Genomic DNA, 16,353 nt, shown 5'->3' with positions numbered 1-16,353 from the left:
TTTTAAAAAAGATTGACCTAATTTGGCTTGATATGGAGTTTAAGAAAATAAAAAAGACTTTTGAATCTTGTGGTGTTAAATTAAAGATATGTCATATATACCAAAATGTCCTTCAATCTTGTGGTCTTAAACATGTTGTCATGTGGAAAGTTAAAATTTAAAAGTTGCTAAAAAGGGAAAGGGGTCATTCTTTTTTTAAACGGATTAAAAAGAAAAGTAGTCATTCTTTTTTAAATGGAGAGAGTACTACATATACATATTTTTTTCTTTTGGTTTCCCATCCGGTGCCCGGCGTCCGTATTGGAGCCCCGACTAATCCGGATCGCGTATTGCAGGGCCCATTAAGGTGACATCGCTCCCAGCAGAGTTTTCTCCATACCCAGGGTCGAACCCTCGACCTCTGATTAAGGTTGGAGCAGCGGTTCGATACGTCTACCTACGAGACTCACCTTTGGCTTTCGTCACGATAGGTGTATTATTATACATTTTCCCAAAAGAACATTCATTCATTTCTTTCTTCCTCATCGACCACGGCGACTGAAACGACGTGAAAAATTCAGATCGGTAAAGAAGAAGGGCCGGTGGGGGCATTTGGGAAAGTCGAACCGATCGGGTGTCTTCATTCAAGCGACGGTACAAAAGAAGAACAAAACGAAGTGACACTCCACCACAACTCATGTTGGTACATATACATACTTATTAATGCACAAATTAAACGAGGGTAAGAGATCTTTTTTTACCCGAAAATGTCTAGTTTTGTTTCCTATTTCATTTTACTATTTCTTATTCGATGATAGAATATTTATAAGTCAAATATTATTTCACTCGACAAAATGTGCATATAGGCCGACTAGGTGTGCTCTATGTAAAGGAGTGATAGTTTAGGCGGGTAATTGTTCCATAAAATAATGAATAATTAAGGTGTGAAATTCGTAAAAATATATAATAGTTTAGATGTGATTTTTAATCATCAACTCAAAAAGGAATTCATAGTACTCCACTAATTTGTAAGCTATATTTCTTTTTCTTTTTCTTTTGGCCATAAATGATTTCACTGTTTGAAATTCTGATAAAATATTGGGAAACATGTTTGAAGACTGAAGAGTTTATTATTGAGTAAAAATAATTTCAACTTTGAACTAATGTTCTTGAAGAAGAAAAAATTACAACATAAACGTTAAAATACCTACGCTAAACCTCGAGTTTTTAATTTTTTTGTTTTTTTTTTATTGAAGATGAATATTTTTTATTTTATTCTTCTGGTTTTTAATTTATAGCATGCGTGGTTCATTTCATCATATGATGATAACCACAGCCTTCTATTTTGACCATCTTTTTTCTGCATCAAAGTACATTTAATTATGTCCTTGTTTTACAGGTATATTTACAATCAACGAGTTATTATTAGTAGTAATTTTAGTGTCACTTGTTTTTTTATTCATGATACGACAACGAAACCAAGAAATCTGATGTGTGTACTCAATTAGATAATCATGTAATTATCTTCTTAACCTCACCTAGTTCCATAGTTTAGCCTTATCTAAACACTAACCTACTAAGAACAATAGTGTGTCCCAGCTACTCTTAAAATTTGTCGTAGTTGAAAATTTATATACAGTAAAACCTCTTTATAAGGTGTCATTTATTCAATTATTTTTAACTGTTATGAAGAATTTTTGTTATAAAAAATATATAATATTACATGAAAATTTGATTTCAAAATGCTTTCCCATTAATTGTAGTGAAATATTATTATGAAAGGATAACTGTTATATAAAAGATTTCATCGTGTCGTGGCTCTAATGTTTGTGTTTAGCTATTGTGGTAATTAATAAATAGTGCAACTTAATTTGGTGTCACTCGCTAAAAATTTATCAACACCCGATGTTTATACCGATCCAATTGCTAACTAATCAAAATTTATTAACACCGATGTTTATACCGATTCAATTGCCAACTAATCATAGTTTATAAATACATATATTATCTTTAATGTTTGAGTTAACCATGGAAAAGCAGTATAAGTTGTTGTAAACGATGGATGTGCTGAAAATTTTTTATCCCGTCACTATGACATACTCTTCCGTCTCAAAATAGTTGTCATTTTCTTATTTTTTGAGAGTCAATTTAATTAATTTTCAAAGTTAAATTAGATTAATTAATTTAATATTTTAAAACTAAATCTAAAAGTACTATAATAAGTTGCAACTTTCTTTTCAATATAAATTACAAAAACATATTGAAGTGTTGGTCAAAATTTATATAATTTAAATTTGTAAAAAAAAAATTAAACATGTCAACTATTTTTAGACAGTGGAAGTAACATGAAAAACAAATGCATAATGCCAATAGAAGCACACCCCATCTACGTATTTATTGTGATAAAGGTTTTAAACAAGTAATTAATTAAATGGATTTAGTAGAGTTAGTTGAGTGTTGAGACCAAACATCATTATATAAATTCATGCACCTTAAGATATGCCTAAAGGACGGCATTTTAGCTTTATTATAAATCAATAAAAAAAAGAATTAAATAAAACCACTATGACTTTGTCTTGTAATATTTCTGTTAAATTATTGATATGATTGTCTGATTGTCAACTAAAACGGGATTATGTATGTAAAAATATCTAAAACATGGCCACCTTAATATGAATACTCCTAACGTAACCAAATTAATTAAACACGTGGCCCCAATTAATAGGCAAGAGTGTTTTTTGATAACCTACTGGGGGAGTTTGTCTCATTTAATTAGAAGTAATTTATATTTTTTGATTATCAAACTTCTTGTTGAGATATTGGGACCCCTTAATAGCTTTAAAATATAACTAATATAGAGGCAAATTCACGTTAATTACATCGAATGCAAGCATTTTATTGTCACAAATAATAATAGTAGGTCTTATATATTGATTTAAAATAAACTTATAATAATATGATTTAGTAGTAGATCACTCTTGTAATGTCATCAAAAGCGTACACCTTCTATATTATTGAAATTTTACACAAATATAAAAGCATTAATTACTTTTACTTTAAAAAACAAAACACTTAAAATTTTTATGCACTAGTAATTTATGGTCATCTCTTATTTGAAGAGTTCGAAAAGATACATATTACAATGTTTGTTTTCTTTTTAAAGCAAGTGGATTGAAATTTTCAACACTGTTTATTTTCTTTTTAAAACAAATAAGCGGATTAAATTTTTCATACATGAATGTTTATTAATCTCTTTCTTAGATTTCACAATATTGAATCACAGGGATTTTTATTTTTTTTTTGGATCTTTACTTATTCATTTGTAATATTTAGCTACAAATATACTTCATATTTTCAAAACTAATCATTTTTACAGTCTTATAAAATCAAAATATCTTTTAGATCAATACTTGTGCAGAATTTTACAGAATAAAGGGATTTTATTATAAATCTTTCAAACAGGATGAGTGTATTTGTAATTGAATCATATTACGAGAATATCTTAAAATTACAATGGCAAGAAGAGTATTTTATAATTATTCTTTAAATATTGGCCCATTGAGAGTAAGCAATGACGTGGATAAAATTTCTTTTCCTACCATCGCAATGGGTGGGCCTTTGTTATATACGTAGGGTTTAGGTAGATTTTCTTGGAAATTATTGTCTACAAATTTACTTTTTTTTTTTGGTTGCTTGCAGATTTGCAATTGTGTTTGGATTATTATTATTTATTACTATGTACTACTGTCGTTTTTCCTCGTTGAAAAAGATGTTCTTTTGTCCTTTTACTCACATATTTCATTTAAATAAGAAAAATAGAATTTCAATTGTAAATCGTGCTAAAGAGTATTTTTCATATTGGAGATTCATTTATCACGGTTGTTAGTAACACATTTATGTGAAGACGAAGAAGAAAAATGTATTGAAAATTACTTTTTGAGTAATTTTTGAAAGCAAACATAGAAATATTTCCTACTAATCTTTTTGAACGGTTAAAAAAAACATGCATATATTGTTGCCTTTTGTTCTTTTTATAAGTGTTTTCTTAAAATCATAATGTTATTTGACATCTTTTATACGATCCATCATGCGAATCATATAAAAGAAAGATTTAAAATAAAAAAGGATATATAAATGATAATACATCAAATAGTTTCAAACTGAACAAATATTATCTCAGATATAAGAATATCAATATAAGGCTTTATTTGAGATATCTATGTGTCAATTTTTAGATTGACTTGTTTGGTCTTTTCAAGATTAGGACATAGGTAACTAAACGCTGATATTATGTTTAGGAAATCAATATTGACAATACACATATAAAAATAAATATTATAAAGTATAAGCAAGTATTATTGCTACTAATAGAATATGTAAAATTATACTTGATTTAATATAAATATCGAGTACGAACAAGTATTGCTGCTACTAATATTGCATTCCGTTACTTAAGAACATAATTCAAATTCTAAATGTGTTAAAAATACAACAATATACTATCGTCTACTAATATTAATTCCCATGAAGTCAGGTCTGAACAATGAAGTAAAAAATGAAGATGGAAATCGTAGTATGGACAGACTCAATTTAGTTGAGTGTAGCTTGAGATTGTTTGATCAAGAACCATAAAGTGCGGAGTCATAAATTGTAGTTTTTTATTTAGGGAGTGTTTGGATTGATTATTTATTTTTTCTTTTAAATCAGATGATCTTAAGTTTTGTTCTCTAGCAATTGAACTGATGTCTAATAGTATAACATAAGTTCTTAAAGAAAAGAAGTCGTGCTCGGCCATAATTCTGATACCAAAAGTAAGAAGGTGTTTGGACGGATTCATTTTTATGTGCTTTAAGCTTTTAAATATTTTTAAATTTTTGAAGGTGTTGTCAAAGACACAAATGCTCTTTGCTTTAGGCTTAATTTTTTTTTATTTTTTTTTTTAAATTAAACGCCAAAAGTTGATTGCTACCAACTTTTAACTTTTAACTTATAAATCACTTAAAATAAAACTCAATCCAAACACTCCCTAAATTTGTTCCCAAATTATGAAGCCCCGCACATTGTTGATTGAGCCCAATTCACTTCTTGGACCCAATTCTATATTGAGCCCACCAGATGTATCCTAACCCGAAATTGCAAAACCCCTCTACCATAAACCCTTAACAAAGAAAAGCAATTGCTTTTCATTCATTCGGATTCTTCACAGTTGAAAAAATGGGAAAGAACAAGAAGAAGACAATGTCTGGTGGCGATAGCCAACACTCACCTTCCACCATTTTTGTTAACAATTTACCTTACTCTTTCACTAATGCTCAGGTAATTTCTCCTTATTCCCTAATTTAAAAAGTTTCAGCTCTTTGCTGCTACAATTCGTCATTAAAAAAAGGAAAAAAAAAGAAGAGGCACAGATAAGCACACACAGTTTATTCAGTTATTATGGACTTACGGAGCTACTAATTATGTGCAGTTGGAGGAGACGTTCAGTGAAATTGGACCAATTAGGCGGTGCTTTATGGTTACCAATAAAGGTAATTTCAATTGATAAATTTATAATTCAAAGTAGTGGTTTTGTTTTTTGTCAGTATGGGGTAGAGAGAAGTAGGTAACAATGAGCATTTGTTCCTTTATTAATAGGATTCAGTCTTTGTTGAAACTAATTAAGTCTCCAATTTTCTCCACTTTTATGTGCATAGGTTCAAGCGAGCATCGAGGCTTTGGCTTTGTCCAATTGTAAGTTTATGCATTTTAATATTACAGTACTTTTTTCCCTTCTTGTTGAAATGTCTCAGCCTGCTCAAAATTTCTGATCTCATTCTTGACATTAGAGGTGTAGTGGAAGCTGAACTTATCCTTTGCTTAGTATCTGCTTAAAATGTATTACTTTGTTATTAATTATTCAAAGTTATTGTTCTTCTTACCTAATATACATGAACTATTTTTTTTAAAAAAATGGTAACCTTGCATTCCTCAGCATTAAGGTGGCCACCTCCATAACAACAAACTATATTGCGCACACACAAAAAAGGCAGAAATACTTATAAAGCTCCTATGAAGTTCACTAGTTGGATTTCATGTTCTATAATATACAACTACATACCCAGTATATTCCCATATTCCCACTAAGTGGAGTCTGGGGCATCTTCTATAATATACATGAACTTTTTCTAAAATTGTTTTACGGTCTACGTTGCAAGGTGCTAACTTGACGTGATTTTACTTTATAAATAAGTTAATAGATTGAAGCATTGCTCGGTAGTTGATAAATTTACTTAAGAGAATCATGTCCAGTGGTACTTTTCCATCTTGTGGACGTGGCTCGTATATTCTTCAGCTTATTCTTCCTCTTATGTGTTCTCATAGTGCATCCGTAGACGATGCTAGCCGTTCCATCGAGCTAAAAAATGGATCAGTGGTTGGAGGAAGGAAAATTGGTGTTAAACAGGCTATGCAGCGTGCGCCTCGTGAACAGCGACAATCAAAGGGGGATCAAGGTTTGTGCTACTTTAATTTCAAATGGAAAATTGTGCCACATTTAATAAGGACAATTGCACCTAACAGAAAATACTCCAATGTTGCTTGTTTGACTTTTCTATCAATTATATTATTTAGCTGCACAAGCAAAAGATGGCAAGGATGACCCTTCTACTGATGCAGTTGAGCACAAACAAGCTTCAAGCCTGCAGGAAGCAGGTACTTTAATTTCAAATGGAAATTGGGCCTCATTTAATAAAGACAATTCTGCTGACAGAAAATACTCCAATGTTACTTGTTTGACTTTTCTATCCATTGTATTATTTAGAAAGTACTGCAAAATCAAAGGAAGGAAAGGATGGTCCTTCTACTGAAGCAGCTAAGCACAAACAAGCTTCAAACCCGCCGAGAACAGGTTCTGAGCTATAGCACATGAGTGTTACTTTTCGGGGAAAGAATAGGGAAGGTTATTTCACTACTCCCTCCGTTTCAAAAAGAATGAACTACTTTGACTTGGCACAAAGTTTAAGAAAATAAAGAAGACTTTTGAATCTTGTGGCCTTAAATTAAAGTAGTGTCAAATGTACAAAAATGCCCTTCAATCATGTGGTCCTAAACATGCCATGTGGAAAGTTGAAATTAAAGTATTGCCAAAAAAGGAAAGGGGTCATTCTTTTTGAAACGGACTAAAAAGAAAAGTAGGTCATTCTTTTTGAAACGGAGGGAGTAAATATATTTTTTACCAGGGACAGGGCCTACCACTAGAATTTTTTTTAGTGGGGCGATAGCTCTGAAAAGATAGTTTGTCAATCTTTTCTTTCATCTTGGGAGAGATACCATCCGGAGGAGCTAAACCCCTCCGGTAAAATAAGAACAAGCCACCTCATACCATTAGCAAGAACTTGTTTCGGTTGCATATCATAAGGAAATTCGAATAACTGCCTCAAATACAGTATCCGGAAATGTAAGTGTAGTTTTTTAGTATCTAGTTGCTGTATGAAAACCCAATGATGCACTAAAACTGGATGCCTCAAGTTGTTAGATATTCAACGTGTTTGTTGACAGAACCAAAGTATCAGCTAATATATTCAATGCGTGCCTTTGACATACTTTTGGTAACCAAATTGGCTTTTTCACTAATTTGAAGATGGCTGTTAATGAGTCATGACATGCCATATAACATGTTTAAGAGACACCATATTTTAGCTATGCAGTTGATGCAATTCTTTTTTGACATGTATAGAAATATACTTCAATAAGTATTTTAAGATATCTCGAGTGAATACTTATGTTTGAAAATATTTGTAGGCTCTCTATTTCTTCTGGGATACCTATTGTATGCGGCTAATTTTGGGCCTTTCATTAATGATAATTTATTTACATGATAAAACTTCTAATCTATAAGAAAATCCTTTGCATTAGTTTTGTATGTATTCATCTAATGAGACTATTTACTTTTATTTCTCAAAAAAAAATGAGACGATTTACTTTTACATTCAATGACAAGTATCATATGAGTTAATAATTTCTGTATTTAATGTTTATTGGTGAAGGGTGATAGATAGGAAGGTCTGGAGGACGCGAATTAGGGCAGAAGACTAGGGCCGGTTTGGGTTGCTAGTGTAGGGAATAACTTGGTGGGGTTTTTATTCTTGTTATGATTCCGTGTTCCATGTTTTATTACGAATCTGTGTGCTTTCCTCTGTTTTCTAATACTTATGGGTGCCGTATTTATGTTATGTAATCTAGTTCTGTGCTTTACTATGGGTTTGTGTGGTATCTCGTGACTTGAGCCGGGGGTCTATCGGAAACAGCCTTTCTACTTCTTTAGAGGTAGGGGTATGGACTGCGTACATCTTACCCCCCCAGACCCCACTAGGTGGGAATACACTGGGTTTGTTGTTGTTAGTATTACAAAATTCAATCAGCATCTGTGGAATTTCATTTTATTCACATTCCCTGACAAGGTAACTTGATATTGACAGAAAATTCAGGGAAACCCACTAGAAAATTAAAGGCTACATTGCTTTGCAATGCTGCAGCTGATGAAGGAAATTATTCAGGAAAGCAGAGGTAATTTGTTGTGTGTGATATTTTCGCAGTTTCATTTGTTATATTTCACTATTTTTCGTGATTCTGAAAATATTCTGCTGAACCTAGTTATAAGTATCGTTTTACAAAGTGTTGATTTCTGTTGATAATAATTTTGGTATCAGTAATGACAAAGACAACAGCGATTTCTCAGCCCCAAACAAGTTGTATTCTAGAGTTTATGTTGTATTTTTAGAACTATTATTTAAGGACTACCCCAGACCCCACTTTGTTTGATTTCACTGGGTATGTGTTTTTTTTTTGGTTGGACATGATGCTGGTGTCTGTTTAGGCACTACTTAGGTGCTAAGGTATCTTTTTTACACTAGTAATCACTTTGATTTTTTTAGTCTCCCTCATTTACTAAATATAAAATATTATGTGTGCTTAGAGTTTTTTGAGAGGCAAAGTTTGTAGCTGCAGATTCATGTTGACTTTGTCTAGAAGTGATTATTGGCTTTCAAGAGCAATTTTTCCGCTGAGCTTAAATTGTTTAATTAAAAGCTCAGGCATATCTCACTTTTGAGGGGGTGAAAAAGGATCTTGTATAGCTCAGAGACAGCCTTTTGTTTGTAATGCACCCATGAAGTTCCCACCGAAACTAATTATTACTTATCAAAAGAGAAGCAGCCATGCCACATCACTGTTTGGCAATTGAAGTTATGCATTTGCATGTTGAATTTGTGATTGTGTTGTTTTTCCTTTCCCGCGGTGACTGATATATATCCTCATTTTTATTACTTTTTTATGTCTTTATGTTGAACAGGGTCGCCAGGACAGTTATAATAGGAGGTATTGTAAATGCGGATATGGCTAAAGAGGTTCACCAGCTTGCGGCGGAGTGTGGCACCATATGTTCTGTTACTTACCCTCTTCCAAAAGAAGAGATTGAAAATCATGGTAAAACCAATTAAATGTGCTTCCACTTTTCACTTGTTTTGGACATCCATTTTTGCTTCCGCAGGCTTTAGATCTTTTCGTGAACCACATCTATCCCGTAATGACTTTCTTTCACATTAATCTTTTTCGTATAAACAAGAAGCTGTTTTCCAATATGTGTATCTGATCCTTCACCTAATGAAGGAAAATAACTAGAATTATTTGGATATTCTGGACCGGATAAGGACTGTCTATTGTTCTTTTGCTCTGGACTGGTGATTAGGATCTCTTAAGCAAATATTTTATTTGAAACTGGTAATGATGTATATTTCATATATCAGTACTTTGATGAGATCTCTTTAGCAAATATTCTTTCCTATAGTCTACAATTTTTTCGTACTACTTAATTCGATTAGTGATCTCAGTGGGGTAAATCAGCAAAAGGCTGTTTACAATTTTGGCTTTGAAGTGATTACTTTACCTTATAAGAAACAAGTTAGATCATGAATTCCTAGGGAAATTATAAGATACATGTTATTTGACTCAGTGGCTAATATATTTTACAAATCTATGAATGTTCTAGGGCTAGCACACGATGGTTGTAAAATGGATGCTTCATCGGTACTTTTCACTAGTGTCAAATCAGCTCAAGCTTGTGTTGCATCACTACACCAAAAGGAAGTACATGGAGCAACGCTTTGGGCACGCCAACTTGGTGGAGAGGTTAGGTCGCTGTCATTTTTTCAGATAAATTTGATGCTTCTGTTTTATTAGCTTTTGTCTTGTGTTCTGGCTTCACCGGGGAAAGGTTTAAGCATCTTATACCACCACTATTTTTGTCACTGATGATTATACTGTTATAGGCATATCACACTCACGATTGTACTGTTATAGCCTTTCTAATTAACTTTTTTCTTACCAGGGCTCAAAGACTCAAAGGTGGAAACTTATAGTGAGAAATCTTCCTTTCAAGGTCTTTCCTTCAGTTCTTTACTTTATCATGTCTATTCCTTAAGCTAATCCTGTTTTAGTGTTCCATTTTCCATTGTATTCATGTGTGCTCACAGAACTCTAACCTTTGAGCTTGACCATCAAACATAGGCCAAAGTGAACGAGATAAAAGATATGTTCTCAAAAGTTGGCTTCGTGTGGGATGTTTTTATCCCTAAGAATCTTGAGACAGGGTAAGGGAATTCCCTTTACAATTTAAAGTTTGTTATTGTTAATTTCCACTAGTAACCATTAGTTAGCATTTTGCAGATTATCAAAGGGATTCGCATTTGTCAAATTTACGTCGAAGCAGGATGCAGAGAATGTATGAACTCGCATTCATATCAAGTAACTTTATTTTTTAAGGCTTTAAATTTGTTGATTCAAAGGCTTTTTTCTACTTTGAAATTGAGAAAGCTTTTGAAGTTTGAGAGAAAGTAACTGTCAAGACAGCAATTTGTGTACTCTCTTCAATTCCACAGGCCAAAGTGATCTATGTATTATGTAATCTTGGTCTTCTGGAAAGTTCTTTATAGTGGACCATTGGGAATTTATGAGATGAACTTTAAACCTGTGGGAGAATAAGGTGGGTTTGGGGGTGCTACGATACACATGGTTTTGGATGGTGCACCGGATAGCCTTTTTGGAGATTTCTTGGTTATCAAAAAAGGTATGATCTAAAGAAGTCTACCTTTGGCTGAATGCAGCGAAGTTTAGTTAGCAGTTTGTGAACTCTTTTCAATTCCACAGAAGTGGTTTCTTCCCATCTGTCCTAAGCCTTGGTGGACAAAGTTACATTGTATATGTTGCTGGTGGGAGGTGGCAGGTATCCTGTGGAATCAGTTGAGGTGCACGCAAGCTGGCCCAAACACCATGGTTATTTAAAAAATGTGATTTGCCTATTAGGTAATTTTGGTCTTCTGGCAAGTTCTTCATAGTGGACTGTTGGAATGAAATGGATTTTGAACCTGTTGGGGAATAGGGATCAGGTAGCATTGTCAAATAAACTGCCCATGGCATCAGTGAAAAGAGGAGGGAGACATGGGGGAGTTCAATTGACATTGACCTCACTGTAAGATTTGGTGTTATACCACAATCAAATTTAGCTGCGCTCCTGGTTTACTCTTTATGCATATAGTGTTTTTGTGATATCATACAATTTTTTGCAGCACAAATTAGTACATGATTCCAAACATAACCATTGCATGCACTAAGGCTTATCGAACATTTTCGTTGTTATAGTGAAGAATCATACTTTGTGCTGCAGTTTACATCTTTGAATAAGTATAATCAGAATTTTTCTTTTATAAGCAAGATATGTAACTGATAAAATTCACAATGCTATTGCTTCCAATTTATGTTTACAATGGATGGGATGAGCTTGCACCACTATGAAGTTTTTATTTGGTTATACCTTTGGATTGTTGTCTAGTCTAACTCCTGATCTTTTTTATTCGACCTGTTTAGGCTGTAAAAACATTTAATGGGAAAACAATGAGTAAACGAACTATTGCTGTTGATTGGGCCGTTTCCAAAAAGGTTTATGCATCTGGCAGTCAATCTTCAGCAACTGCAACAGATGGTAAGCATCTCGCTTTTTGTCTGAGAATAACCAGTTATATTTTTCTAGATATGCTATCATTTGCTTGATCTGATCATATCAAACAAATTTATCTTAGTCATGGAAATGAAGTACTAACGTGGCATCCACTTTTTAGTGTACTTCATATATTCAACATATCCAACCTCCCTTAAAACGACCTTAAAATTGCCAACTACAACACTATTGTATAGGTGCTGTGTCAATTCCTCTTCCTAATGTTCAAGGCTACAATTAAGGCTTGCTATTTTCTTTTTCAAACCTTTGTTAGGTTGGATCTAATGAATGTTGAATTCATGATGGTTGCCATTTCATATTCATTTAAACTGTTTTGCAGTTAGTTCTTCCTTTTTCCTATAATGTTGGTTATGATGTTATAATACTATGCCAGTTACTTTGTTTATTCTCTCGAATGTATTGCTTCATGAGTTCGGGAATAATTCAATTTACACTATTGCTTCTGCAGAACAGAGTGCAAAAGATGATAGTGGTAGTGATACGGAGGATGAAGACATTGACATTGATGGAAAATCTCAGCAAGCTGAAGGGGACGAAGATGACTCTGACCTTTTAGAAGAAGATATCCAAACTGAAGTTAACTTTGATGAGGAAGTGAACATTGCAAAAAAAATTCTCCAGAACTTCATTTCTCCAACTTCAGTAGGGCCAGATTCTTCAGCAAATGATCTTTCAAGCCCCCAAAAGAAGGGAAAGGAAGTTGGCGCTATTCTCCCACTGGATGAACCAGCGGATGCATCTACTCCGAATAAAGCAGCAGACGACGTTTTAGGTAAGGGCAAGATCAATGCTATGCCAAGTGAGGGAGCAGATGATCTACTGGGGACAGTTTTCATTAGCAACCTTCCTTTTGATGTTGATTATGGAGATGTCAAACAGCGGTTTTCAGCTTTTGGTGAAGTGGAGTACTTTGCTCCAGTGCTTGAACAAGTCACCAAGTATGAACTCTACTATGTGTTTACACTTTGCTGTCTAATGGCTCCAATTAAACTTTTATTCTACATGTTACAGACGACCAAGGGGTACTGGATTTCTCAAATTTAAAACAGCAGAATCTGCTGAAGCTGCTATTTCTGCTGCTAGTGCTGCGGATGGTTTAGGTGTCTTTCTGAAGGGTCGGCAATTAAAGATTTTTAAGGCCTTGGACAAGAAAGCTGCTCATGATAAGGAGTTGCAGAAGACCAAAAAGGAAGATAATGATCATCGCAACCTTTACCTGGCAAAGGTTGGCTTCTATTGGTAATGCCGTCTTGGCATTTAACTTTTTAAAAGGGATTTCTTTAAGATAGTGTGGACGTAATCATATTCTGCTCTGTGACAGGAGGGTCTTATTTTGGAGGGCACGCCAGCTGCTGAAGGTGTTTCAGTGAGTGATATGTCAAAGCGAAAGGGGTAAGTCTCACAAAGTTTTTTCTTATATTCAAAATGGTGAATCCGGAAAGGTTTAGCATGCATTTGATTATGCATCCGACAATTAACCTCATATCAGCTGAGTTCATCTCTCATTTTTTGGAGACTAGGAACCACCCCGTTTTCTTTCTTGAGGATAACTCCTCTGTGACAAAAGCTTCTTTAACATGATATGGGACAATGATTCATAGATCAAGAGTGATCCTTTAAAAGAAGTCTACATGTCCAGAGCGTAAAAGTAATGTATGATGGGGTAGATAGATGAACTTGTGGTATTAATAGTAATAATATGTTAAAGAATTGGAGCTCCTCATTAAGACAATGACAGGCCTTTTTACGGCCTTTGCAACACCTGCTTCTTGTTTTAAACTCATTAGATGCAGAATGCTTTTATTGGCTTGAGATGAGTTTAAATGGAGTAACATGGTCAACGAGGATTCATATTGCTAACCACTAATTACTTGGGACTGGGGTAGTAGTAGTTGTATTAGATGCAGAATGCTTTAAAAAGTTCAGGGAGCTGTTCTATTGCAGTTTTAAAATGTTTTGTAAGTTCCTCTATAGCTTGCGATGCTAATGTTGTTTGCTGCGTAGGCTGCAAGAAAAGAAGATGATCAAGCTGAAGTCCCCAAATTTCCATGTGTCAAGGACACGGCTGATTATATACAATCTTCCCAAGTCAATGACTGAAAAACAGCTGAAAACACTTTGCATTGATGCAGTTACTTCTCGTGCCACTAAGCAAAAGCCTGTTATCCGGCAGGTGAGCTTTCCTTTGAAGTTTAGTCTTTGCTGTTTGGCTATATTATTCTTGCAACTTCATCATACTTTTCTGTGTTGCAGATAAAGTTTTTGAAAGACGTGAAAAAAGGACAAGTAGTGGCAAAGAATCATTCTCGTGGAGTAGCTTTTCTTGAATTCTCAGAGCATGAACATGCACTTGTGGCTTTGAGAGTTCTTAACAACAATCCTGGTATGTGCACTTAGTTTGTTAGATATTGCATGCATATTTCTAGTGACTTTAGCATTTTAAGGTTTCTGTTTTTTCTGAGTACTTAAATTATCTATATGCAGAGACTTTTGGTACCGAGCATCGTCCAATAGTGGAGTTTGCTCTTGATAATATCCAAACAATGAAGCATCGCCAGAAGCTTCAGCAGCAAGGTTTTAACAGGAACAAAAAAGATTTGCCGAAGAATGACAATACAAATGAACGGGATAACCACAATAAACAGTCGAGAAAACGCAAGGCCACAGGAGATGCGTTATCAGTTGCAGGGAATAGAGACGAAGCTAAAAACAAGCATGTCAGAGGTGCCAAAGATGGAGATCGACCGAAAAACAGAGGTGTTAAAGGAGCCATCTCTGCAGAAGGAGACGAGCAGAAGAACAAGAAGATAGGTAAAAAGCTGAGGGGGGCAAAACCGGAGCTTAAAGATAATCGAGAAGGAAATAAGCATGGTGGCTTTGGCAGTGAAAGTTCAGATACTGCTGCTCTCAAGGTTGGACGTAAAGAAGATGTTGCAGTGAGAACAAAAAAGAGGAAGTTTGAGGATAAAACTAACCAACAGAAACAAGAAATCAGTGTACAGAACAAGAAAAGGGATAAAAAGAAAAAAGACCCCCTTGGACGAGATGTAGTAGACAAACTAGATATGCTTATTGAACAATATACATCCAAATTCACACACAGCAGTTCTAATCAAACTAACGGTAACCAGCAGCGCTCTAAGCAGCAGCTTAAGAGGTGGTTCCAATCCTAAACCATTCTCAAGTTCTTATGTAGCTTCATTTTATGGTGATAGTAAGAACAACTGAGTTGTCGGTTTTGGTTTGTATTTTGTTGTATTTCCCCCCTAAAATATCTGTCAACAGTTACAGTTTAAAAAATATGAGATAACAATTTTAATCAAAGATTTTCTTCTTTTTGCACTTGTGTTATGTTCTCTTTTTAGCCCCCAAGATCAGGACTAACAGAATTTGAGATAAGGGGGTTGAAATTATGCAAAAATCCCAGTTGAGAGTTGAACATATTCCTTAATATTTTTTGAACTCCCTGTGCTGCTTTGTTGGAAATTTTTCTTGCATTAACGGGTTGATATCGACGTGTAATTTTCTGGAAATGGCATTTCGAAGTTTCACGAGGGCCAACAATCAAGTGGTACATGAGCAGGCTCTGTAAGATTCAGTATAAGTGAATGCAATAATGCAGATGTGATACTGATATATTATGATCGAAGATATGAGTGATCACTTGCATGTGGTCATAATAATTGGCACACAAATATAGTTGATAAGATAACACCATCGTCACTGCTGGAAATGGTGACAGTTTGCTTATCCAAATTTCTCATGTTTTTGGTACTGAAAACTTATCCATGAATGTATTGAAACTTGTAAGGATAATCAAGGCACGTCAATAGATCTATCAAACAAATCACTTAGTCATATTTGTCTGTCTTTTGCCCATGTTGATACACATATTGAAATTATTTGATCATCTTTACGATGATAATGATAGCATTTAATATATTTTTCAATTCCCTTTCAATATATAATATACTACGTACTATTATTTTTGCCACATAATCCCCATCCACTTTTTCCAACTGAAAGCAATAAATTCCTACAAAAAAAATGAAGATAGTGGCACTCTATAGCTTTTCTTTTTTCTTCAATAATTCTTTATGACAATCATGCACTATAAGGATGACAATAGGGTGGGTTGGCTATCTTATTAGATCTCATTTCACTCTTTTTAATATGGTTTTTGTCCATATTACACAAAACAATATGCCCTGTCAGTTTAACTATGAAAGACTTATCAGATCCATCTTATTTAAAAAAAAAATAAAAAAAAATTCTTCTACCTCCTTCCATCTTATCATGTTATGTTACATCTTCTTTTGTAAAAT

The 16,353-nt window shown here is 34.0% G+C and overlaps 1 protein-coding gene across 1 annotated transcript; it reads left to right on the top strand.

Moving 5' to 3' along the window:
• The first annotated feature begins 5,134 nt into the window (after positions 1 to 5,134).
• LOC107840442 (RNA-binding protein 28) lies at positions 5,135 to 15,370 on the top strand. The gene is made up of 19 exons (XM_016684303.2): positions 5,135 to 5,295; positions 5,447 to 5,507; positions 5,673 to 5,709; positions 6,340 to 6,470; positions 6,589 to 6,669; positions 6,779 to 6,865; positions 8,436 to 8,523; positions 9,308 to 9,441; positions 10,004 to 10,143; positions 10,343 to 10,393; positions 10,522 to 10,604; positions 10,681 to 10,735; positions 11,878 to 11,992; positions 12,477 to 12,966; positions 13,040 to 13,253; positions 13,350 to 13,420; positions 14,033 to 14,201; positions 14,282 to 14,411; positions 14,513 to 15,370. The coding sequence occupies exons 1-19, from the start codon at positions 5,194 to 5,196 to the stop codon at positions 15,199 to 15,201; spliced, it is 2,928 nt and encodes a 975-aa protein (XP_016539789.1). The 5' UTR covers positions 5,135 to 5,193; the 3' UTR covers positions 15,202 to 15,370.
• Positions 15,371 to 16,353: the final 983 nt, after the last annotated feature.

The sequence above is a fragment of the Capsicum annuum genome, chromosome 8 (assembly GCF_002878395.1).
Source record: "Capsicum annuum cultivar UCD-10X-F1 chromosome 8, UCD10Xv1.1, whole genome shotgun sequence".
NCBI lineage: Eukaryota > Viridiplantae > Streptophyta > Magnoliopsida > Solanales > Solanaceae > Capsicum > Capsicum annuum.
The sequence above is the reverse complement of the archived record's forward strand: the minus strand, read 5'-3'. Positions and strand labels throughout refer to the sequence as shown.